This window comes from Pangasianodon hypophthalmus, chromosome 14 (assembly GCF_027358585.1).
Source record: "Pangasianodon hypophthalmus isolate fPanHyp1 chromosome 14, fPanHyp1.pri, whole genome shotgun sequence".
Taxonomy (NCBI): domain Eukaryota; kingdom Metazoa; phylum Chordata; class Actinopteri; order Siluriformes; family Pangasiidae; genus Pangasianodon; species Pangasianodon hypophthalmus.
Genome location: NC_069723.1, coordinates 21,730,410 through 21,755,334, shown reverse-complemented (window position 1 = coordinate 21,755,334; position 24,925 = coordinate 21,730,410). Strand labels below are relative to the sequence as shown.

General features: G+C 38.3%; 1 protein-coding gene and 1 long non-coding RNA gene across 5 annotated transcripts in view; one reads left to right on the top strand and one right to left on the bottom strand.

Moving 5' to 3' along the window:
* The window catches only part of nrip1a (nuclear receptor interacting protein 1a), a 47,374-nt gene extending 31,228 nt beyond the window's left edge, over nt 1-16,146 (top strand). For 2 of the 3 annotated variants that reach the window (XM_053239526.1, XM_053239525.1), the window contains exon 2: nt 10,729-16,146. In XM_053239526.1, the coding sequence (XP_053095501.1) occupies nt 11,095-14,415 (3,321 nt within the window). In that variant the 5' untranslated portion in view covers nt 10,729-11,094 and the 3' untranslated portion in view covers nt 14,416-16,146. The remainder of the gene's footprint in view (nt 1-10,728) is intronic. The other variant, XM_053239527.1, reaches the window with a different exon arrangement.
* LOC117599049 (uncharacterized) overlaps nt 1-24,925 on the bottom strand; it is a 52,648-nt gene that overhangs the window by 27,223 nt on the left and 500 nt on the right. Inside the window, exons 2-4 of one of the 2 annotated variants that reach the window (XR_004579483.2) lie at nt 10,392-10,585; nt 9,638-9,700; nt 7,880-8,153 (exon numbers count right to left, since the gene is read on the bottom strand). This is a non-coding gene — a long non-coding RNA (uncharacterized LOC117599049). Of the gene's footprint in view, nt 1-7,879; nt 8,154-9,637; nt 9,701-10,391; nt 10,586-24,925 lie in introns of those variants that run through there. The other variant, XR_004579482.2, reaches the window with a different exon arrangement.

Below are 24,925 nucleotides of genomic sequence, written 5' to 3'. Positions count from 1 at the left end.
GCTTGGCCGTAGGAATTTTGTGGAATTCGGTGTTTGGTTTACGCCAGATGTAACGGGACCCCTGTCTTCCAAACAGTTCCACTTTCGAATCATCAGTCCACAGAACATTCTCCCAAAAGGTTTGTCTGGGTTAGCAGTGGTTTTCACCACGCCACTCTTCCACGGATGCCATTTTCGCCCAGTGTCTTTCTGATAGTGGAGTCATGTACAGTGACCTTTTCTGATGCAAGAGAAGCCTGTAGTTCCTTCAGTGTTGTCCTTGGCTCTTTTGTGACTTCCTGGATGAGACGTTGCTGTGCTCTTGGTGGAATTTTGGAAGGTAGGCCACTTCTGGGAAGGTTCACTACTGTCCCGAGTTTTTTTCCATTTGGAGATAATGGCTCTCACTGTGGCTCTCTGGAGTCCCAGAACCTTTGAAATAGTCTTGTAACCCTTCCGAGACTGATGTATTTCGATAACCTTCTTCCTCATCATTTCTTTCTGGAATTTATTTCAACTTTGGCATAGTGTGTTACTGGGTAAGACCATTTAACCATTTAGGTGTTTATTTGATTGAACAGGGCTGGCAGTAATCAGACCTGGTTGCGTCAAATCCAGCTGAACCCCATTATCTTCAGTTTCATAGATTTGGGGAATTAGTAACTATGGTGGCAAATACTTTTTCCCACAGGCCCAGTTGGTATTGGATAACTTTTTTGCTTCAATAAATAACATTATCATTTAAAAACTGTATTTTGTGTTTACTAAGGTTGCCTTTGTTTTATGTTAGAGTTTGTTTTAATTTCTGAAACTAGTATGAAATTAGTACTAATTAGATATACTAGTAAAACTAGTACATCTCATCTAGTATGAGATATACATAAAAACTGAAGACATCAGGATGGGGGCAAATACTTTTTCACAGCACTGTACGTTATAATGGGTATAAACAGTTGTTCTGACACCAGCCTTTCCTTTTCTCTCTCTCTTGAATTTCCTGAATCTTACAAAGCACTGACACTGTAGACTCCTTTCCCCCAACAACTACACATATATATTTTCTTGTTTACATGGAGTGTCATACACATAAAGTTCTTATGAATGAGTTGTTACTATAAAAATGGTAAAAAGATTATCAAAAAGAGTGCATTGATATAAACCTGTGATTTGCAGCTGCACTACTTTCAGAGCTGCTGTTATAGAAAATATGAAGTGTTAGAGTGTTAGCTCTTTTTGGGGTGCTACACTCCTATCACAGGTCCTGATATCTCTCTGGTGTGTGTGATTGACTCAAATAGATCCACACGCACGCCACAAAAAATATACGCGGATGCATTTCCGTCATGGTCCCAATCGAGGTGCTAGAACCCGAGCCAGGTTCCTGAGCAGCCGAGCGTGACACCGGTTGTAATAGTTTGTTATGAGCCAGATAAAGTAGGAGTGAACGTAGCAACCTCACACTCTCTCCATGCCCTTTCGGGTGGAAATGGTTAACATATCGCTGTTATTGGCACTCACAGCTGCTCGTCCTTTCAGCAGACAGCAGGGGATGTTTTTTTCCTCACTACCTCCCTACCTCTATCGCCGACTTTCTACAGCCCCCGCTTTGTGTGACAGCTGCCTAATTGGGCATTCTCCCTTCGTCGCGAGGCTGCCTCCCCCGGCCCCGGCTGCTGACGAATGGCAGTGGATTACAGATGAGGACACGCTGACCCGTTCGACCTTCCCCGAGCAGGGGGAGGGGCCTGTCAGGCAAAGGGAGGAGGAGCTTGGCGTTTTAGGTCACTGGAGGATGAGGTCACGAGAAGGTGGAAGATCTGCCAGGTGGCTGGTGACAAAATGTCACCTGATGTCAACATGTCAAGGGCGCGTTACACAACGTACACAAAATGTGTTTTGCCCTAGTTTTCTTTCTTCTCTATCTAGAGCGTAGAGAATGAAATTTTCAATGCAGTTGATTTCTGAGCCCCTGTTTTGTTCGTTTGTTTTCACTCGCTCTCATTTGCATGTCGCTCTCTCTCTCTCTCTCTCTCTCTCTCTCTGTCAGTCTCTGTTTCCTCACCAGCACCCTCCTGCTGAGTAGGAAACAGCATCATGGAGGTCAAATCCTTCTGTCTGGGAGTGATAATGATGCTCATTATGTACTCAGTAACCCTTTATTGCTCTGGCTGCGTCCTTATTGACAGAATAAGGACATTGTATTTCTGTCTCCTATCAAACGCACAACTGTGTGTTGTGAACTAGACAGTCTTTACATAGTGGAATAACAGATAATGTAGGGCAGTCATATTTACATATTCATAAGCAATAAAAAATCTACATTTGAATGTTTAATATTCCAGTTTCTATGTGTAGATGACTAACGTCAGTGACCCATATGTCTCTTGATGTCCAAAAATGTGTCTGAAAAATGCATATCTGTTATACATTTTTAAAAATGATGTCCCAGTTACATGGCAAAAACATAATTATACCACAGCGCTGTTGAATTCTTGAATCTGATTTGCAAGAAGGTTTAGATTAATTTTCTATCACAAGGCAAACCACAGATTTATATTAAAGTGCTTGCTCTAGTACTTTAACGTTTCTTACGCAGGGACTTGCCTCGTACACACTGTACATTAATGGATTAAAAAAAACGTGCAATTGTTAATCATTTTTCTGTAAGGAGATTTAGCAATTTTGGAAGGAGTCTCCAGTGTCAGGTAAAGGAGTTCTTTGAACTTTTCTGTCATGGAAAAGTCTTCAGGACAGGAGGGTTATTCAGTAACATGACGAGCTGCATTTATTTTATTTTACTAACTTCATGAGAAAGAAAAAAGAGAAGCCAGTGAGGGAACGACTGTTTATATTTGCCATATTATATTATATGTAAGTGATAACAGGAACTAACTTGTTACATGGATGTTGCACAACATTAAAAGTAACTATATAATGAGTAAAAAATATGAAGAGATGTAATTGCTATGGCGTAAGAGGAATAAAACACTTCGGGGTGGTGAGAGTAACTTCATCACTTCACTTTGTCACAGTTAATAAATGAGTACAATTGAGTCTGTAATCTTGAGGGATTGTTTTAGTATTTGATTATGGCATGTCACATTAATTATGCTATTAGATTTATATGCTGGATGCTTCCTGAAATACTGAATTACTGAAAACTCTTGTTGATGATGGCGTGGCTTGATTTTCATGGCTAACAAAAGAAAACCAATGATTCCAAATGCTATTTCATGCTCTTATATACCGCATTATAGAGCCAGCTAGCAGGTTGCACTTCATTCTCTTTCTCTACGAGAGAGGAAAAAGTAGGGATTGCTAAGTGCTGCAGGGCGAACTCGGGCAATAACGGTCGTGTCCATTCGAGCATCTCAGCTTGGCTTAAGCTTTCATCCCTGAGCATAGTGAAACAGCCATAGCCCACCTTTCTGGCTTCCTGTATCTCAAACACACACACACACACAAATACACAGTCACACACTTCAGCGGTATAAATGTGAGTGTGTGGCGACGCAGTGGAGCATCCTCAGAGGCGGAGAGGAACCCGCCTGCGCCTTGCTCTTGTCACCGTGCCAGGATGCAATATCATTCAGGCGAGGTGGAAAGCCGTCACTAGTAAAATATGATGAATTATCCTCACCCAGCGGAGATTGGCGGTGGAGATTTGTATGCACTTGAAAAAGTGAAATGAGGGTTAGGATCAGTGTGTGCATGTGCAATGTGTGTGTGTGTGTGAGTGTGTGTGTGTGGGCAGGAGAGACGGGAAGCAGTGGCAGGGTTACTGCAGGTTTAATGGTGACCTTGTTGTGCGAGCACTTAGCTGCTGTTCTGTGCTGAGTTGCACTGAGCAAGCTCTCTAATCCCATACTGTAGCACGCGCGCACACACACGTACACACACTTGATTAGTGGCAGTGGTTATCTGCACAGAGGACGAGCTGTTGCCCTTTGGCTACTGCTCTGGATCGGGGCACATTGAGGTGTCAAGCCCAGAAAGGAAGACAGGAAGAAAAAAAATAGGAGAGGGAGAAAGAGAGGAGAGAGTGTCTAACTGAGGGAGAGGGGGTGCTGTGCAGACATTAGTATTCAGACCTGCCTTCCAGCCTGCAGAGCAAATTGATTACCACACTGTACCTGTTCTTGGCAGCAACACTCAGCATCATGGTAGGTCTCTATACTTGGTGTTGGGATGATTGAACGTCTGGCTGAGGAACTGACATGAGATACAAAAGTGTGCTGTTTACATTCTGATAGAATTAGCCTACCTAGAATTACCTACCTAATTCCTGAACCTAGTAGAATTAGCATCTACCTTATTTAAAGCTGCTGTTTATATTTCTTCAGGCCCAGAAATAAGCCCCACCCCCAGATGTGGGTTGGTGTAAACACAGCACACTTATGACCACACAGCTAGTTTGTGAGACTAGGAAAAAAAATATATTTTGAATTTCTGGCTGAAGCCAGAAAGACCAATCAAATAATTTGAGGCTCCTAGAAAAGTGTTTGAACATCTGGCTGAGAAACTGATATGAGTTACAAAATGTCCTGTTTACTTTCCAATAGAATTAATATACACTGTATATTTTTTATTACTACATGCCTAGTTGGGATTCATTAAAGGTGAGGTTTGTAATCTCTAAAAGTATTTCTAGACCTTTAATAGTTATATAATTTCAAATATTCCTTAAGATGACTGGCTCACAGCAGATCCATGTAAAAGATCTACCTCTTTTTTTTTAATTAGATAAAACTAACGTTTATATTTTTCAGGCCCAGAAATCAGCCCCGCCCCCACAAGTTTGCACAAGTGTAAACAACAGCAATCACACTTGAGTGCTGATTAAACAAGTAATTCATTTTGAAACTGCCCAAGTTGTGAATGTTGACAAGCATCAAATTAAATTTCAGAATAATCAAATAAAATTTTGAAATAATCACCTGTACACAATTAAAATAAAACAAAATTGCAGCTGCACAACACATTACAAATTCAGTTAATTAAATTCCACTACAAAAAGCCACTACAGAACCTGATCATGTCTCTCTATTTGGATGAAATGACAATGGTCTTATCTCTTTAAACAAGCTTTTCTGAAGCACTTGGATGTAACAGTGTGTAAATTTGAATCTGAATTTAATGAAATGTTTTTTTCTTTGTATGGAAGTTATATATTTGTGGCACAAAATATGGCCCATATTTTATGCCACCGTGTTTTTACTTTTCTCATTTTGTACAACTTTCTAGTTGAATCAAAGGAAGACAGACAGAACGCTAAGGCATGCTAGATTATGTTTCATACTATATATTGCCGTTGATTACTTTTATGAGTTATGTGGGAATTTGTATACTAATACTACTGAATCCATATCACGAGAAGACATGGAAAACATTTCTAAAGTTTCTAGAAACGGCACAATTAGAGCAAGCATAAATCCCTTCTTGGCTGTTTAGTCATCATAAATGACATCAGACTGAAGAAAAATCTGGGCGTTTTTTCAGTTCATTTATATATATTTCCACTATATACATATTTTAGTATATAGTATATATGTATACTGTATATTTTAAACCTTATGATATAAAACTGAAACTTATATTTGTGCTTAAATAATTAAAATCTGTGCTGTAGCAACAGCAGTCTTTATAGTGTTTATTTAGAGTGTAGAGAGAGGAAGTTGCTGATGACATGAGCAGATTTGAACCCAGCGAGCTCGGAGCCTTTGATTAAACCCTGTGGGACGCCTATATGACTGATTGCTATCTTCTTTTACAGTAAATAGCGACACGGGGAGTTTTTGTCAGCTCGAAAAATCTTGTTTGTAGAACATACGTATCTTTTTAAACATCAGAAAGAAGTCGGTACAGCTTAAGCGCTTGCGTTTATGAAACAGTGAATTGTCTCTATTAGGCTATTAGGCTTCCAGCTTGGCATAAGATTCCCACAGTGACCAATAATATGGACTGGAAATATTGAGGCAGTTGATATTTTGTCGGCTCGGAGTTGTCTTGTGTCTGATTACATCACGTTGAGCCAATAACAATAACAACTATCCTGGCGTTTATTAGGCTGTAATGGCTCTGGTTAATGACAGAGGGGATAAAGACAGTGTATTTTATTGTTTGCACATTGTCGGAGACTATTATCAGGATTTTTCGGAGGTCGTTCACGTTAATGCTCCTCGCGAATACACCCTAGTTGCTGTCTTATGGATGTTTTCACAGTGTATAGTTATATTTTATTTATAACACTGTATTTTCTCACAGCAATCCACAGTGAGTTATATTCATTTTTGATGTTATTACATCTTTCTCCAGTGTTCTCTATGGCAGGTCAGTAATTGCGTTTCTCAGGCCCACTCCTAGCAGTTCAGATAGCCCAGGTCTTAATGTCTTAGCACAGTTCTGTGGAATAATCAGCAGCTAATAGTCCCAGTCTGATTCCTGCAGCTACCGTAATTTCCCTCCAAGGAAATTGAGCCATTTTCCACAGACAATTAGGAGTTAGCTGAAAATATTTAGCTTATCCTGCGTCTCGGCTGTTATCATACAATATTTGGCCTTGACTAATACAAAGTACTCAGTGTGAATGTAGAATCTTTTGAGACACCTGCAAGTGAGATGAGACCTAATTCAAATCTTGTGACTTCCTGTCATCAGGATAGCTTGTGTGTGAATAGAAGCCAAAACATTATCAGGATAGATGTGCTGACAACTTTTGAAGCACAAGAGCGAGAGTAATGAGGCCAACAAACAAGAGGAACAGGAGAAATTTCTGGAATTTTTAGCGATTCAGACATGACAGAACTGACTTTGACTGACAAAATAATGAATTTACAGGAATTTTCTAAGCTAGTCCCCAGCATTGAATATCATGAGCAGAGAAAAAAAACACTGATGAGAAACAAGGTTATGTGTCAGAAATGGAAATTCTACAAACTATACATGCTACACAAAACAATATATTATATGTAAATGTGCGTTTGTATTCTCCGTGAGATTACAAGCTGTGTGTTAACTTCAAGAGAGAGGAAAATGTTTATAGCTGTTGTAATATAAACAGTAACAGGAAATAACTTGTTTTATGGAGGTTCCACAACATGAATGGATAAAAAGTGTGTTGTTCTTTACCAATTAAAAATTCTAATCACTGGCAAATTGTTGTGGTATAAGAGGAATAAAACATGTCAGGTGTGGTGTGTTATTGGAAAATAATGGACTTTAGGGTGTTGAAATTACCTATGCTATTCATAAGGCTGCATCAAACCCCAGGTTGTTGATTATTTTTCTATAACAGCACACCCTGTTGTGTTGTATTTCTCATACGGCAGATAAACTAAGCTTATATGCTGTTAGCAATACTCCTCTGGTCTAAGGTCATGCTGTAATTCCTGACACAACTCTGAAAACAGTGCTGTTTATTTCACTCGAGCCATGTGCAGATTCCTCCGTTTTGGATGAGCAATGTAGGTCAAACTAATGCCTTTAACTCCAGCCTGATTGGTGGAGCACTAATGAGGGACTCCAGCTGGAAAATGGCAGCGTGTGATGCCCGTCATGCTTCTTTAGAAGTAGGTCACAGTGACCCAGTTTGAGAGGTGCCATGATTGACTGAGTCATGAAACGTTATCTTAGGAATGTGTTGTTGCAGCTCCAGCGTGCAAGCAGAGCTTAAGCACCGCGCTTGCTGTGTTGATGTCGAGACGTGCCAACCTTGAGCTCCCATTTAATGCTGAGGCCACATCTGCGCAGCAAAGAGTTGTCAGATGTTGGATGTGTATGCGCAAAAGCAAGGGCGGGTTTGTCACTTTTTATTAGGGCCTAATGCTTGTATGGACGCCAGCTGTTGCATCAACTCAAACAGCCCTGGCTCAGGGAATGACCTTGACTTCAAACAGGAGCAGGTTCTGCCTCTTTTGCCTCATCATGCATTTTAAATAGCATAAATGGAATACAATTTTTGGACCGTGGACATAATTTATTATGTGGTATTTTTTTCCCGGGGTCAATTAATCTTCAACCTTGCTCTTGACAAATGAAGGATCCAGTCCGGATATCAAGCCCTTTCCATTAATATCAGGCTGCTCATTTAGCAGGGATTTTTTTTTCCCCCAGGATACATGTTCAGGCGTGTCTTCACTCATCTCTTATGGTGATAATGTAATGACGTTGTAGACCTGAATAGAACAGCCAATACAGGGTCATAAATAACCAGGGTTTTAAAGATTCTCAGATAGAATAACCGCTGCTCAGTCACATTCATGAACTCACTCCAGTGTCAGTTTACAGATTTTTCTATGGATTCTCTTTTTGTGTTAATACTGATCTTAAAAACGATTAAAATGCCTGAATTCTAAAGGGATTAAACATCACTGGGTAGCATTTTATTTTAATTTTTGAAATAAAATAATGCATATAAGAACCTGACTGCTGGTGTTTGCTATATAACTAGCACATTCAGGAACCAACATTAGTCTGGTTCCTCCCTTTAGAAATGTATAAATAAAGCATGCATAAATAACACTGCACTATACTGGTATATGTCCATCATCATTTTCTATCATCCATATACAGGGGATATACTGTGTATATATTGCCTTTATTAAGTGAAGAACTTTAAATTATTGATAATTTAATTATAAATAAAAGGCCCTGGCTGCTGTCTGTCAGGTTACAACATTATATTTATGTACGACTTTACATTTGCGCTCCAGTGAGCAATGTTTGTGTTTATTTAAAACCATGTATGTGTGTCATTACATTACATTGTTTTTATTGTGTGTGTTATACTTCATTGTGCAGCAGAGACATCAAAGCTGGTTAAATATATCCGTCTAGAAGTTTAATCCTACTCCTGCCAACTCCCAAAGGAGTTCTGATATGCTCCTGCAGACACTATTGACCAATCTCGCCTTTTCCTACAGAAAATTTGACCAACCCTACTGTTATTGCAGTTATTATTTTTGTTTGTACCTCCTGATCTTTTCTATTGAACATAGATGGTCGTATTTCCCAAAATATAATTTTTTTGTTTGAACATCAGTAGCTATAGTTCAGCAGGTTATACTCTAGTACTGTAGTGCTTTAAAATCATGATCCTTGTGCCCCTTTTTAAGTTTGAGCACCTGTCCATCCTGTAGAAACCTTGGAAAGGTGTGATTAAAAATATATTCTCAAACCAAACATAAGCACCGAAGGGAACCTGCTCTTAGTCCTGTGTTTGTCGTATCTACATGTATGTGTGTGTGAATAATCGAGTATTGTTTCACACATCCACATTGTGTTAACATGCATAACAAGGAAAAAGAAGCCAGTTGACCAAGACAAGGGAAGATTTTTTAAAAACTTCCCTTTCCATAACTAACAGCAGTGTTTCGACATTCTGCAGTTTTAATCAATAAAAAAGATTTATCTTTTGCCACAATCCAAGATGTACTTTTTTCAGCTACAACTCTTTGTGAGTGCTTCACTACAAAGTACACGATGAACCCCTGATGTTTTATAGTTATGTAGTGGATAGGCAAAATCTATTGAGGTATATTAAAAATCTAAATTACTGGAAGTCTAACTTTGTGAAGACACTTTTCTGTGCTTTCAAAATGATCCAGATCAGAGGCCGCTCAGTTCGTGTTCAAGGCTGTTAGTGGCTTGTGACACTCACCACCATTGCTTCATGGAGCAGTAGCTTGACAAGGTCATGAGATCTCCTTCCCCTTTATGGTCTCTGGAACGCAAAGCCAGCAAAGGTGCCAATTAGTGTTAGCTGTGGTTAGCTCTGACATTTCACCGATTGCTGAGCTATATTACTTGCCTTGGGTCTCATTTAGTATTGATAACATCACGGCTTATTATTTTTTTTAGAATTGATATTGAAATAACTGTCAAATTAGCTGGAAATTTAGAGACACTGATCCATTTACCGCCATGTTTATGAGAGGAGAGGAAACAAGAATTGTAGAATGCAGAATCTAAATACAAGCTGACTTCTGACCGGGCAGCTGTGTGATTATTTTGGCAAGAGTTCTGTCATAACCTTTAATCTTTCTTGTTTTTGCTTAATATCCATCAACTCAAGCAAAACTCTCTCAGAGTTTAATAATAAGATTCAGAAGGCTAATATGTGTGGGTTTTCTAAAAAAGAGAGTAACATAAAAAAGAAATGGTGGCTCAGTGGCTTTGTGCTACTAATCAGAAGGTTGTCAGTTCAACTCCTAGCAATACCAAGCTTCCTCTGTTGGGTCCTTGACTCTAAACTGCTCTGTTGTGTCCTGTCTCAAGTGTAGGTCATTTTGGATAAAAGCATCAGGCAAATGAGCAAATGTAAAAAAAAATAATAATAATAATTAATTAAAATGCAAAATAAAAAAAAAACAGGTTTATTAGTGACAGCTTCTCAAGCAAGAATTCTATATTACCTTTAATAGGTATTGCAGCTGACAGAAGCTGGGATGAGGGGTGCAGAAGGACAGAACTCATCAAATGCCTCTTAGAGCGTGAGCAGGGCTAATCCTTGATCATAATCTTTTGTGTGAGTTGACTCCAGGCTGACTTCATGCTTAATGTCCTTCTGCAGTTGTCCTTGTGCATCAACAAACTGTTGCTAGCCAACCTGATGAGAAAAAATATCAGTTTTAGTTAGACTTCCTATTTCATTTCCACAGATGAATGTTTGAACATTCTTTATTTTATTATATACGGAACAATTTCTGTATGAGCAGTATTGTAATTTTTTTTTTCTTTTTTATCGTACAGGACCACGTCCAACTGTGCCTGTGGTCAGGAAATCATGGTATGGCCAGTTGCCTGAGTTGGTGCCCAAGAAGCAAACTTGTTGCACATCCACTAAGATGGAAACTCACAAGAATCAGAACACCATGACGATGGTCATATCTCTGCCATAGTAAAAAAACAAAAAAAAAACAAAACAAGAATATATTTGCGCAACATCTTCTGTGACAGGTAAATACCCTGTAAAATTGCATTTCATCTCTCAAACCAGTGTGGACTGAAAACGTATATTGTGAAGCAAAAAGCCATTGGATCTCTTGGTGGAAACTATCTGAACATTTTTCTTCTCTGTTGTGGTGGCCAGCCATAGAAGGGACCATAATATTGAACATGACTCATGGGGAAGAGACTGGCCCTGAGACACACCAGGATTCTGCTGTTCTAACATATCTGGAAGGCTTACTCATGCATCGGGTAGCAGGAGCACAAAGTGCCACAGCAACACAACAAAGTGAGGCTGAAAAAGGCAACGAGGAGCAGAAAAACAAAGAGACACCAGGGCTTACATTGCCCAAGCATAATGCTCAGCAAGAACAGGATAAAACAACTCCCCAAGGAGGGTCAACACATCATGTGAAAAAAGCTCGGCTGCTTCGCTCTGAAGTCTGGACTGAACATGAGAGCCAAGTGCGACAAATGTCCATGCCTTCTCCTGAGCTCAATGGGAGGAAGCAGGAACACTGTGGTGGCCTGAATGGTTCACTGCAGTGTAAAGGAGAGAGCACATTGCTGGCAAGTCTGCTTCAAAATTTTAGCACAAGGCTCCAAAATGTGGCCCTGTCACAGCAGATTGTACAAAACTTGACACCACAGAAGGCATCCAGTTCAGGCAGTAACCCCAATAAAGAGGACAAGATACTGGAGCATGGCCATGGATCTGATGAATCTGGTCTGCGTTTGGCCGGAAACGGTACAGTGCAGAACAATACCAGCAGTCAGATGTACCACCACCGACAACCCAGCCAGGAAAGGTTATCAAAGTCTCCAGGAGCACTACAGCGCAGTGCTCGGTCCTCCTCATCAGAATCCCTTCATTGCACTGAGCGTCTAAAAGCTGTAGCCAGTCTAGTAAATATCAGGTCGAGTCCGGCTCCTTCGCCAAAACCCAGTGTGGCCTGCAGTCAGCTGGCCCTGCTGCTTTCGAGTGAGGCTCACCTGCAGCAGTATTCCAGAGAACATGCACTTAAAGCTCAACTAGCTGGGCGATCTGCCAGTGAAAGGCTTGCAGCCATTGCCACACAGCAAACTCAAGAAAAGAAACAGCCTACAATATCTCAGTCAAACCATGATGGACTTAGCTCCTTACAGACCAAAAATGGGATACATTCTCAAATGCCAACAAGCTCTAGCAGACAAAGTCAAAGCCTACGTACAGGACAAAGTAGGCCAGTGGGTTCAGTGCGGAGAACACATCCCTTCAGGGAGCGCAGACCTTTTGAAAGGCATGGCAGGCCATCACAGAACTGCAGCAGCCTGCTCCTTCAACTTCTCAACAGCCACAACACACCACAGAGAGTTATTTCTCAGGAACACCTGAAAGAGGATGTCAACATCTTTTCTAGTCGAGGGTCTCCTATGTTCTCAGACAGTGAACACTCAAATTCCAACAGTCTACCAAAAGATAGCAGTGATGCTGAGAGTACTCGCTCCAGTTGCTCTCCTATCGACCTGTCTTTGAAGAACAAAGTGAACATCTCAACACCACTCTCTTCTTCATCCTCACCTGCACTGGACAAGGTCACAGAGTCTCTGAAAACCAGGTGGACATCAGAGAGTCCAACTTTAAAATTCCCTACAGAACCCAAAGAGTTACACACTTGTTCAGAGATTAAGCCCCACCACAAGGTTACTCTTTTGGAATTGCTCCTCGATCAAAAACACATAGAGAAGACAAACAAAGCTCCTGATAATCCAGATGTACAGCCTAAGATCATACCTAAGGTCACTAGTGCATCAACAAGTAATCACACTCTTTTTTATCCAGGTCAGTGTAAGGATACAAGAGAACCTAGCCCTAAATGTAGAATGAATACCAGAAGTCCTAAATTACTGCCAACATTTGCCCAAGGCAGAGATTGTAACATCCGTGCATCTCCTTACAATGTATATAACTCTCCTCATACACAGTCAGTACCCTTGGATCTGTGTAAGAATAAACCACTTGCAAGTGGTCCAAGTGTCAAAGAAGGAGCTTTTAGTGCTAGTAAACTGTTACAAAATTTAGCTCAGTGTGGAAAACAAAATGCTGCCAGTTCCCCCACACCGAAGGCTTCTCTGCCTCCAGTCAAAAGACAGACTGAAGAGTTTAGAACTTCAAAGTCTTCAACTTTGTTAGAAAAGCTTGCTGTACCAGTTCAGAAAAATAACACCCCTCATGCGAAATCGGTAAACTCTCTTGTGGCAGAATCTGCACAACATAATTCAGAAATTGAAAATCTCCTTGAGAGGCGTACAGTCCTACAGCTTCTTTTGGGGAATAAATCTCAAAAAGAACGAGTTGGCAATAAGCGAAAGGGAGAATCTGGAAAGCAAGAAAATCATTCAAAATCCCACAATACATTGAACAGATCCTCAACAGATCTTGCAGTGAAAACTGAGCCTGTAGCAGATGAAATGTGTAATGATGAAAAAGTATCACATCAATGGCAGAACAAATTAGCAGAGTCACATAGGCAGAGCCCCCACACTCTCAATCAGGGAAGTATAAAGCAAGAGCCACTTTCCCCAGTGGCTGTCCCCAGAGATGGTCTTCTTTCTCATCTCCTGCATCAGAAGCCTAGAAACCTAAAGCCAAACTTTTTAGAGCACTCAAATCAGGGATACATTAAAGAGGAACCCGTGGAACATCACCAGGGACCAACCATCCCCAAGAAGAGGAAATTTTCGGTTGAACCACAGGACCATGTTAAGGTGACCCAGCAGAGAATGTGTAATAGTTCTGGCAGCCAAAAGAATGATAGCGATTGCTCAACCTCTGGAATTCCAGAGTCTCAAGAATCCAGTGATCCATCCAGCCCTCCACAGGCAGACAGTCCGCCAGCTAAGTTTCCACCATGTGAATCACCACGTAACGAAAATGGGGGATTTAATGTCCTGAAGCAGCTACTTCTTTCAGACAACTGTTTGAAGGAACTGTCTCAGTCAAGGGGTACATGTAGTTCGCTTGAACGTCCAGTCCAAAATGGGAGTGCAATCAAAGAACCACGTAACAACGGTGAGCTTAAAAGCTTTCACCAGACCTTGAACAAGGGCAAGCCACCTTCAGCAACAGCAGGAAAAAACAGAGTAGAGTCTCCTGCTGTTCAGCAGGATTCGTCCAGGTCAAAACGTGACATTGCCTCACAGAAAGACTTGAAGGTATCAACCGGTTTTGTGAATGGTGATAAAACACAAGACTGCCACCTGGATTCTCCACGATTGACTAAAGCTAACCCTATTTTGTATTATATGCTCCAGAGGAGCAATGCACATTTGGTTAGGGACAGAGTGGAGCTTGAAGCAAAGTCAGGACCTTGCAGAGTGCAGACTAAAGAGAAAGATGAGTCTGAGGCCTTTGACCTCAAAGTACACTTGCAACAAAACCCACATCATCACAACGGGACTCATAGCTGTGACTCACCACGGATCAACGGGTCATTCAAGAAGTCATGAAGAAGACTGCTTTGGAATGATAATTTCGTGTTCATCATTCTTCTTGCTTCTCTGTATTGCCATTTTGTTTCTTAATATGAAAACCGTTGTCTACTCTCTATTCTGTAATATCAGTGCTTAATTTCTTGCCATTTCTTATCTGGATGATTTTCAACTTCAAAAACATAACAAAAAATACTTAGTATTCTCATTTGAATTTTTAAAACTGTTGTTAAAATATAAAAAGTTTGTGACATGCTCCTTATAATATATCTACATTTCCTAATCAAACTTCCTCCATTGTTGAATTTTGATAGTTTTGATAGTTATGCTGCCGTGGTACAGGTTATGTAATTGATTTTTACAGCAACTTCCCTAAGCAAATATTAATTTTCTTTGGGATGTGCTGCACAAACGTACAGAATTCTTTATATAGCCCATATTTTCATTGGTTCATCAGTATAAAAAACACAATATAGTATGTGCATGATATGTAATTTGTATCATTTGGTATTGGTGGCTTTTTATTTATCCATTTTGTTAATTTTTTTTTTTTTACTAATTTATGAAGTGCTTTACAAATAACTCAGCATTTCATTGCACCAAGCCAAGAATAGAGATTTCTGCAATACCCTATATGACGATGAAGAAAATGGTACCAAAAAAAACAAAAAAACAAACTTGGTTAGAAATTATTTGACATGTTGCTCAGCTAAAGATGAAGATGTAATCTGATTATATGAATAGGTATCGGCATCAGCATGTGCCATAAATGTCTAGCATTATGCAATAAAAATGCATTAAAACAAGACAAATCAAGCTTGCCGGAGATGCAGAGAGTGTTCTAGTTATGTGCAGAATGTGTGTCGTTTTAATGGTCGTGTTTTACGGGAGTACTGTGCTACAATTGTCATTCCCCACATATGATAATGTATATGATAATGGTCTTACATTTTACGAATGGGAATATAACACATTATTTTTGTCCCTCAATCTTAAAGTCTTGTTATAAACTATATTTATGTACATACCGTAATCTTTATCTTTATGAAAGATGGCTATTTTGTATGACTGAAAAAGAGAAACCTTTTAGTTTTGGAATTTCCTAAAGAGTCCGCACGGCTTTCACAGCTGTGTTAATATGTACATAATTAGAGATGTTTTTTTTTGTTGTTGTTGTTTGGTTTTTTTTTTCTTTTTTGGTTCTACTTTTTGCATGTGTCTCTTGGTAAAATTACAATAATCCGTTCTGCAACAATGTTGTGTTATGTCAGATATTCAACAGTCCACAGCTGCCTGTTGCATGCAGATGCATGAGAAGGTTCCTACATATTACTGCTCATGGAGGAATTCAAGTCTTAAGCATAACTATTTTGTCATGAAGCCTGATTAAAAAAATGTATTGTCTGTTTATTCTAAGAAATAGACTGCTGAGTAAAATATCTGAACTTTTGAAAGAGATGTGCATATAAAAAATCTATATTTATTTTGGTTTTTATTCTATTTTATTTTTTACAAGAAGACAACCAAACCAGTAAAACAATTAAGTCATGTACAGCAAAGGTGCAATTATGGATTACTTTAATGCTTTGAGGATTTAACTTGGTTTTAAACAACAAAAAATAAATGTTTGGACTGCAGCATATTGAATATTATTGTGATATCATTTTTAAATGTATTCATTTTGGTGTTTACTTGCACAGATTTTGAATAAAGTTCCAAAATGCACAAAGTAAAACTTGTTTTTTTTTTTCTTTTTTGGCTTTACATTACAATTAAATAATTATTTACAGTTAAGTGCAAAAGTTTGCACTCCCTTAGAACAAAATGAAGTGGGTTTTTTGTTTGTTTGTTTTTTAAAGACCCAAATTGTGTATGTTAACGTATTAATATCATAAATCATCTCCCAAGAGGTGGGAAAATTTGACTTCTCCCTGTTGGTTCTTTCTAAACTTTTTCAGTGGGGTTGTTTTGTGCTTATCCTGTTGCAGGATACACCAACATTTCAAATCGAACTTCTTGGAATTTTGTAGATGAATGATAAAATGTGCAAACTTTTTTTTCAATTCAGAAATGTTTGCGCACAGCTGCCTTTCTCCGTAAAATTCAAGGCAGAATTATTAGGTTGTAACTGCAGTGCTTTTTCCTGAATAACAAAAGAACAAAAGAATATATACAAAATATGACCAAAGGGTTGTGTACACCTGACCATCTGTGGTTCTTCCCCAAATTGTTGCCACAAAGTTTGAAGCACACAATTGTATAAGATGTCTTTGTATGTCTTCATTGGAGCTAAAGAGTTCCAGGAACCAAACAAGTCTGGGAAATTTTCTGTGCTGCTGTAGCTTTATTCCAGAAAAAACCCAAAAAATTATGATCAGGTTTTGACCAAAATTGAGTTTTTCTGCGACTTTGGTGTACAAATACACTTTGACATATCTACTTTAAGAATACATCAACATGTTTCACCAAAATTACGTGGATATGTTTTTATTTAGGTTACTTTCTTATCTTGCCTTGGTGTCTTCCTGCAAACATCATGTTGTGTAAAGTAACCTCGCTAACTAAGTGTGATCATTTAGCTTTAGTAGTAGCTTTTTTTTTTAGCTACATGCCATAGTGAAACAAACATAAGCCTAAACCTTTTAGTCTGTAATTAGATACCAGCTGACAAAATGGCCGCCATCACATCATCATCAAAACAAAGAAGAGCGCTTATGCAGTCTGTACAGACAGCAGTCACTAAAGTTTTAAAATGTTTAAATTGTCTGCTAAAAAGACATTAATAGAAATTACAAGCAATGCACGCAACAGAACAGAAGCGAGTGAATGAATCGGCAAATATTTCCTCGCCGATGTTAGCGTGAACAGAGAACAGTAGAGTGAAGAGACTATGGTTTTTAAACACCTTGTATGACTTTTACTCAAGCGATGAGAAAGAGACTGATGTGGATGATGCTGACGAGAACTCAGTACCCATTTTAAATGTATAATTCTTTACAATTTAGCAGTGATGTTGTTTTTCCATAAATAGATTATAAATGTAAAGGTAGACAGGGCACCTTTCAGTGGAATTTCCAGATTTTAAATTGCTAGAACTTTACTTCTGGGTGAGATACATGCATAAGAGAACCACATTTCACACTGAAACTATAAGTCTGTATTATATGTAGTAGAAAATGTCAAAATGTGCACCATGTGAAGGGTTTTCCCAAACCACCACATACATTTCCACTTCAATAAAGCATTTTCAAAAAAGCCAGATTTTTTCCTTTTTTTTTTTTTCTCTTCTGGGCCTCATTGTGACCTTAATGCGTGTGGGTCAGCGTGACTCAGACTTAAGGGGAAGTGATGGGGAAGAGATGGCTCTGTGCTTCACCGGGGTCAGCATCAAGACAGATCAGTGGCCTGTAAAGAGGAATCCGGTAAGAAAGAGACACGATAGATAGCAAACAGCCGCAGGCCCGAAGGTACACTGCTTATTCTCAGGAAACAGAATGAAGAAGGAAATTCTGTTCTCTTATTTTTTTTTCCTCTTTGTCATATTCACATAAATTTAGCTACACAGACTGAACCAACTGTAGCATCACTGAAGCATGGCACATGATCACACAGACGTCTTGTATACTGTCATGAATGTTGAGAAATTCAGGTGCAGCATCTGTCGGATCACAGCAACACACCAAGCACCAAGCGAGGCGATACATGAAAGACTTCCTAAATATAATCTTTCTTTTATACACATTTATATTATATATTTTCCTCTTAAACTGGGTCACATGCATGTATGGCTTCCTTTTTGTGTGTGTATCAAAGCAGGGTAGAGGGTGGAGGAGGCAAGAACAAGCACGCTGACAGGATTAACTTCCTGCCAAAGCACTTTCAGACTTTACGAAAGCCCTAAACCACAATTTGTGAAACACAAGTGTGGTCGTTTCCACTTAAGATCTCATTAATTCATTGCTATGACATCTCATTATTTCAAGATACTGAATATCACAAGATGATTATTAATATTACAAGTTCATTTCTCAACATTTCAACACATATTATTGTGTTGTTACTTTAAGTTACTATCTGATGATACTGACTTAATAACTATTTCAAGATATTATTTTGACTTAACATCTCATTATTTCTTCTTAATGTCCTAAAAGATAATATGTTGAAATAATAAGATAATTTATGCATCTTGAAATAACAGGTTATAAAGTCCCAATAATGAGATAATGACTCAAAATAATGATGATGTAATATTTTTAAATAATAGGTTATTATATCAAGATCATGATAGTAACTCAGAATATTGACATAATATCTTGAAAGAAATAGTTTATAAGTCAAAATAAGGTGGTTTTAAGTTAAAATAATGACAATATCTTTAAATAATAGAAATAAGTCAAAATATCTTGGAAGGATGAGTTGTTAAGTCAGACATTCTCACAACATTCTGTTTAATGAGTAATTACAGGGTAAAGCTTTTTTGTACACATGTCAACATTTGTTTATCTCTTAATTTAGACACTGGTCCATTCACGATGCATGGCAGTAGATCTAGTGTGAAGTCAAGTGCTAAAGCAAGATGCTACGCTGTCTGTAATGTAAATGGAGGACACACTTCATGTTCACACTGAGCTTCTTTTACACATCCTCCCCCGGATAATTGGACGAGAGCTTGTATGCATTTTTGTGAGATCGAACAAAGTTGCACAGTTAGCACGAATCTGCTGATGCGGAACAATACATATAAAGTATGTCCTGCTTGGCTGATGACAGCTAATGACCCTTGTGCTTAAGAGGGAAATTTTAAATCATACATATGATTTATGATGCTCTAGGCTGCTTTGCTTGAGTTTGTTCTCTGGCTGTGTTTCAGTCGGAGTATGGCCTTGTCCCCAAGGTATGGACCGAAAAGTCACGATAACCTTAAGAGGAGGATTGTCTGGATGCAAAACACATGGCATTCTTGTTTTCTACTTCTAAATCACCTTTACAGCATAGACTAGTTCTATTGTATTGTACAGTTAGCACACTTTTTTATTTATAGCAACAAGACATTTTGTTTGGTATGTCTTTGCCTATTCTTCATAATGCTATAACTCTTCCATATATGTCATACACCACCTTCTTCAGATTAGGTTTAGAGAACCTCATGGTGAACCTTATTCACCAAAGATTGCTTGTTACAGGTCCACCTTGCCACAAGCATTTAAAAATACAAACCAACATTTTCCATCTACTGTAACTAACAACAGAACTAACTACGGAAGTCTAACTATAGAGCTTGTACTTATATCGGAAGGTAGAGGTACATCTAATCCAATTCAATTTTATTTATACATTGCTTTTAAAAATAAACATCACAAAGCACAAAGCATTACAGAAATCTGGATGTAGATGCAGATCCCTAATGAAGAAGCCAGAGGTGACAGTGGCATGAGTCAAAAGAGACTCCATCCTCTTCTGGTATTACGAATCATTACAGTATACATATATACTACATAAGGAAAAAGGCTCTCTAGTCTGGTGAGGCCAAAATGTAACATTTTGGCTTTGACATAAAGCTCTATGTTCAACAGAAACACAACCCTTCTCATCACCCTGAGAACACAGTGAAGCATGGTGGTGGTAGTGTCACATTCAGCATTACCTTTGGCCTCTTTGATTTCTGCGCTGACATGCGGATGACAGAGTTGGAATTTGGCATCAACAGCATGACTCCATGGACACATCCTGCCTTGTGTCAACAGTTTAGGCTGGTGGTGGTGGTATAATGGTGTGTGGACTCATTAATACCAATCAAGCATTGTTTGCATGCCACAGTCTATCGAAGTATTATTGGTGACTACAGGCAGCCCTTTGCAGCCACAGTTTACCCACCTTATAATGGCTACTTCCAGCATGATAACGCACAATGTCACAAAGTTGTCTCACACTGGTCTCATGAACATGACACTGAGTTCAGTGTACTTCAATGTCCTTCCACAGTCACCATGGTTAGGGTTAGATAAGATCTGAACCAATAAAACGGAACACATACTGCAAAGAATTGAGGCTCTTCTTAGAGCAAAGGAGATCCTATTCAGTATCAATATAGTGTTCCTAATAAAGTGGCCAGTAATTTTGTATACAGTAGCACATTTATATTTTCTTCTAGAAAAAGCCTGTTTTTCCTGTTCTTCTATTTTTAATAACAAAAAGAGTTCATACATAATCCCGATCATGCATATTCCACGTTTGATCAAAAACCCAAACGCCATGAAAGGCACCTTGTGACCCAGTTATGCCTTTTGCAAATGACATGCATATATCACGTTAGTTGTGCTTCAGCGAGGATATGGACATATAACGAGAGAAAAAGAAGGGTAAAGAAGAGAAGGAGAGAAGGGAAGAAATGTTGGATACATAAAGGATTTCTTTTTCTTTTTTTTTCATTTTTCTCCTCGCCATGATCTTTTCATCTGTTTATGGATGTGCATGTACTGTGAGTCAGGCCAACAGGAGCTGAAACGCTTCCAACATGCATTGTTCTTGCATTGAAAGGGAAATAACTGACCTTGAATGTGTCGCTGCTGCCTGCTTTTAACTAGGCAGTTTTACAGAGTTCAAAGGAGAACAGAGGTTAAATAAGACCTCAGAGCGTGGCGTGGTGTGTGTGCGTGTGTGTGAGAGAGAGCTGAACAGTGCGGTTTTGTTTGCTGAGCAGAAGGCTTTCTGTGTCACACGCACACACACATACACACATACACACACCCCTCCTTCAGATTTCACTTTATTTGATCTTCCAATGATTACGCTTTCCTTAAACTTCTGGTAACCTTTGGTCAGACTGTGAACTCTCGCCAGCTTACAGTACGTGTTTGTCAGGCTTGAACTGACAATAACCTCTGGCTTTCTTTGATTGCAGAAACAAAAAGAGAACAGAAATTAAGCAACTAGAACTGAGCACGAGACCGAGGTCAAGCTCTCGGATCTTGACAACCGTTCACTTTGTCCGAAGAGACAGACACCAAAAAGCCACTGAAAATGTCAGCTTTGAAGTCCAGACCTGCAGTGGATTAGTAAAAAGAAAAAAATACAAAGAGCCACTGAGTCAGATGACAAAGGCTCGGTTCTCAGCTGTCTAACTGTGTAAAGTCTGTTGCTGTGCTCCGATTTGATTCAATTATATTGACAGAATATTGGTCAAATATGGTAGGACTGGGCCTTAACTACATGTAGATGTCTAATTAAATTAACTAGCAAGAAATATCCTCAACACATTTGACAAAAAGGAGAAATCTAAAAAACCAAACAAAAACAAAACTAGTTGGTTAGCTACCAAGCTAGATATTGTCATAAAAATGCCTAACTAGCATAGCTAACAAGATCATTCCCAGATGTCATTAAATTGCTTTAGAAACCCATTCCACGAGAAGAAAGCTAATATTCCCTAGCAGAAGTAAACCCTTGAGCTACTTAATTATCTACCTAGCTATCTTGCTCATGTAATATCTTAAATTGAATGCGACATTAAAAGCTAGCTCAGCTAATTAGGCTAATTAGAAAACAAAATGCTGCTCGCTTAGCCACTATGATCTTTCCCCAAATGTCATAGAATTGCTTTAGTAATGAACTAAAACCTATTCCTCAGAAAGAGGAAATCTAAAATTAATCTGGCAGAAAAAAATGTATAAACCAGTTAATTAGCTGCCATGCAAGCTATTTTCACAAAGTTCCTAACTAGAATAGCCAACAGGGTGTTTCCTCAGATGTCACTAAAATGCTCTAGAAATGGCTTCCAGAAGAAGAAGCATTTTAAAATGCTAAATGTAATCTTACCCTGGCATAAAAATAACACAAACCAGTTAGTTACCTACTTAGATATCTCGCTAATGTAATATCCTAATTAATGTGATGGAGCTCATTCGTTGCTAAATAAGCTAATTAAGCACCACAACAATTAAATTCCTAACTAGCACAGCATATTAAAATACCTTATGAAATACCTTAAAACCCATTCCTCAAGAAAAAGAATGCTATAATTAATCTTACTGTTGTATAAAAAAGCCATAAATCAGTAATAGCCTAATTAATGTAGCATGTCACTAACTTAGCTGGCAAGGTGTTTTCCAAAATGTCATTAAAAATGCCAGATTCATGCTGTAAAACACACTGTACAAGAAGTAGTAAGCTAATTAGTCTATTATATTGGCAGAAAAAAAGACTAAAACCTACATGAACCAGTAAGTTAGCTACCTAGCAAGCTCATTTACATTAGCCTAATTAATGTATCTTAGCACATTAATAACTAGTCAGGCTAATTAAGCATTTTAGTTGAAAACAAAAATGCCTACATAGCTTAGCTAGCCCTAAAAATATCCCTAAAGCACATTGCTCAAGAAGAAGAAGGCTAAAACTGATCTTGCCCTGACAGAAAAACACACATTATTCAGTTAGTCAGCATATTTACTGTAATGTAGCATATTAATTACTAGCAAAGCTATTTTGGCATTTTAGTAAAGGGTGTTTCTTGAAACAACATTAAAAATACACAAGGAATGTCCAAAAACACATTTTACAAGCAGAAAGCTAGAAATGCTAGTACACTAGTACACTTGTGGAAAAAGTGTGAAACCTACTTAAACCAGTTAGTTAGCTACCTAGCTAGTCGGCTAATGTAACAGCCTTATTATATAGCTTTATTATTATGAGACATAGCATAATTAAATATTTAGATACTCCGATATGATTGTAAAATCACTTTTATTTTCCATTTTATTGATTGTGATCATCTTTCACTGGTTATTTTATCTAATTTTTTGCATTTCCTTTTACATCTAGTCTTCTAGGCCAGAATGCAATACGTAGTTATACATATACAGCTTTTTATTTATTTATTTATTTATTTTTATCAAATAAAAATCTAATTAGGTGTGTAAAAAAACAGAGAATCACCTTCATTAGGTTTAAAAGGTCTTTCTAAACTCCCACAGCTACACTTTTACCTACAGGGAGGTGAAATGACTCATACTCAGCCCATCCTTAAAGATGAGAGCAGTTCATTGTTTTGACAGTGACCCAGGACACTGAGGACATGAGGGAGGTCATAGCTGACTGGAAGGAGAAATGTCAAGCAGAACTCTGGGAAAAGTTTTCCAACAAAAAACACACACACACACGCACGCACGCATTCATCAGCGTGAATCAGGCCTGTTGCTCATTCTACAGTGTAAGAACCCTGCCAAGACATTCTCCTACTAACCTTATTGTGTTTCTCTGTCTCATTCAGACTCCAGGAGTGTGTGCAGTTTGTGAGTGTGACTCACAAATGTCTCAGTTAACGGTTGCACACTCTGATAAATTTGGAAGTTCCCAATATAGTCAGTAAACTACCTGGACTGCCACAACAAGAAATATAATACTACTACCATACTACTACTATTATAGAATACTGGTCATACTGAATACTGCACACAGTGTCTATTCTTTACTCGCACTTTGAAAACTACCTCAACATCTTAGTAGTGTTATAAATACTCCTGTTACTTTGCACATCTAAAATTATTGCACTACAATTATAAAAATGCTATAATGCTGCTGCTTAGACTTCTACATTGTTTACACTGTTTGCGTTGCCATACAGGAATACACATTATGTTAGTATACTTACAAACCAACTCTCATCACTTTAATGACTGTATTGCTGATTTGTAAAACGACCGTATTGTAGATTTGTAAATGTTTATTTGTAAATATACTAATAGCAAACAGTAAGGAAATTGCAATTCAATTTCGTTGTACTTGTACAATAACAATAAACACATTGTATTGTATTGTACTATATTCTAAGGTAAATCACAGCTTTATATTAATGCTCTTATTATAATATGCTATCGTTTCTCTGGTAACAATGTACATGAGACCTTGCATGGTCACACTTCACATAATCTAAGTTTAATAATAAATGGATTAAAAACAGTGTTACTGACTAAAGAAAGAATCGTTTATACGGTGAAGTTTTCTGTAAGGAGATGTTTACAGTGTGTAAGGAGTCTCCAGTGTCAGCGCTTTATAAAAGACAGAAGTAAAGCTGTGACATTTCGGTTTTCCAGTGGTTTCTTGTTAACATTTATGTCTTATTATGTCTTTTATGTCTTATTAACCTCAAGAGCAAATGAGGGAATGACTTTAAGTTGTTTCGCGGATGTTCCATAACATTAAATGTAACTATAAACAGATATAAAATATCAATAATTAATTAAAAATTGCTGTGGTATAAAAGGAAATAAAACAAATGGGGCATGCTGCTATTGGAAAATAATCAACGTCAGGGTGATCTGTGTCATGCTGGGCTACAGCACAAAGTGTTTTATTCTTTACTTCTATTCTTTTGGAGCGACGCCTTAGACACCGTTTTCCACTGCCATCATCAAAACTTTTTTTTTTTTTTAGAAAAATAGTGTTTTTATCTCTCCAGTACAGTTCCAGGGACTTGTAGAATCTTTAGCAAGTTGCACTGAACCTGTTCTAAGACACTTTATGTTGGATT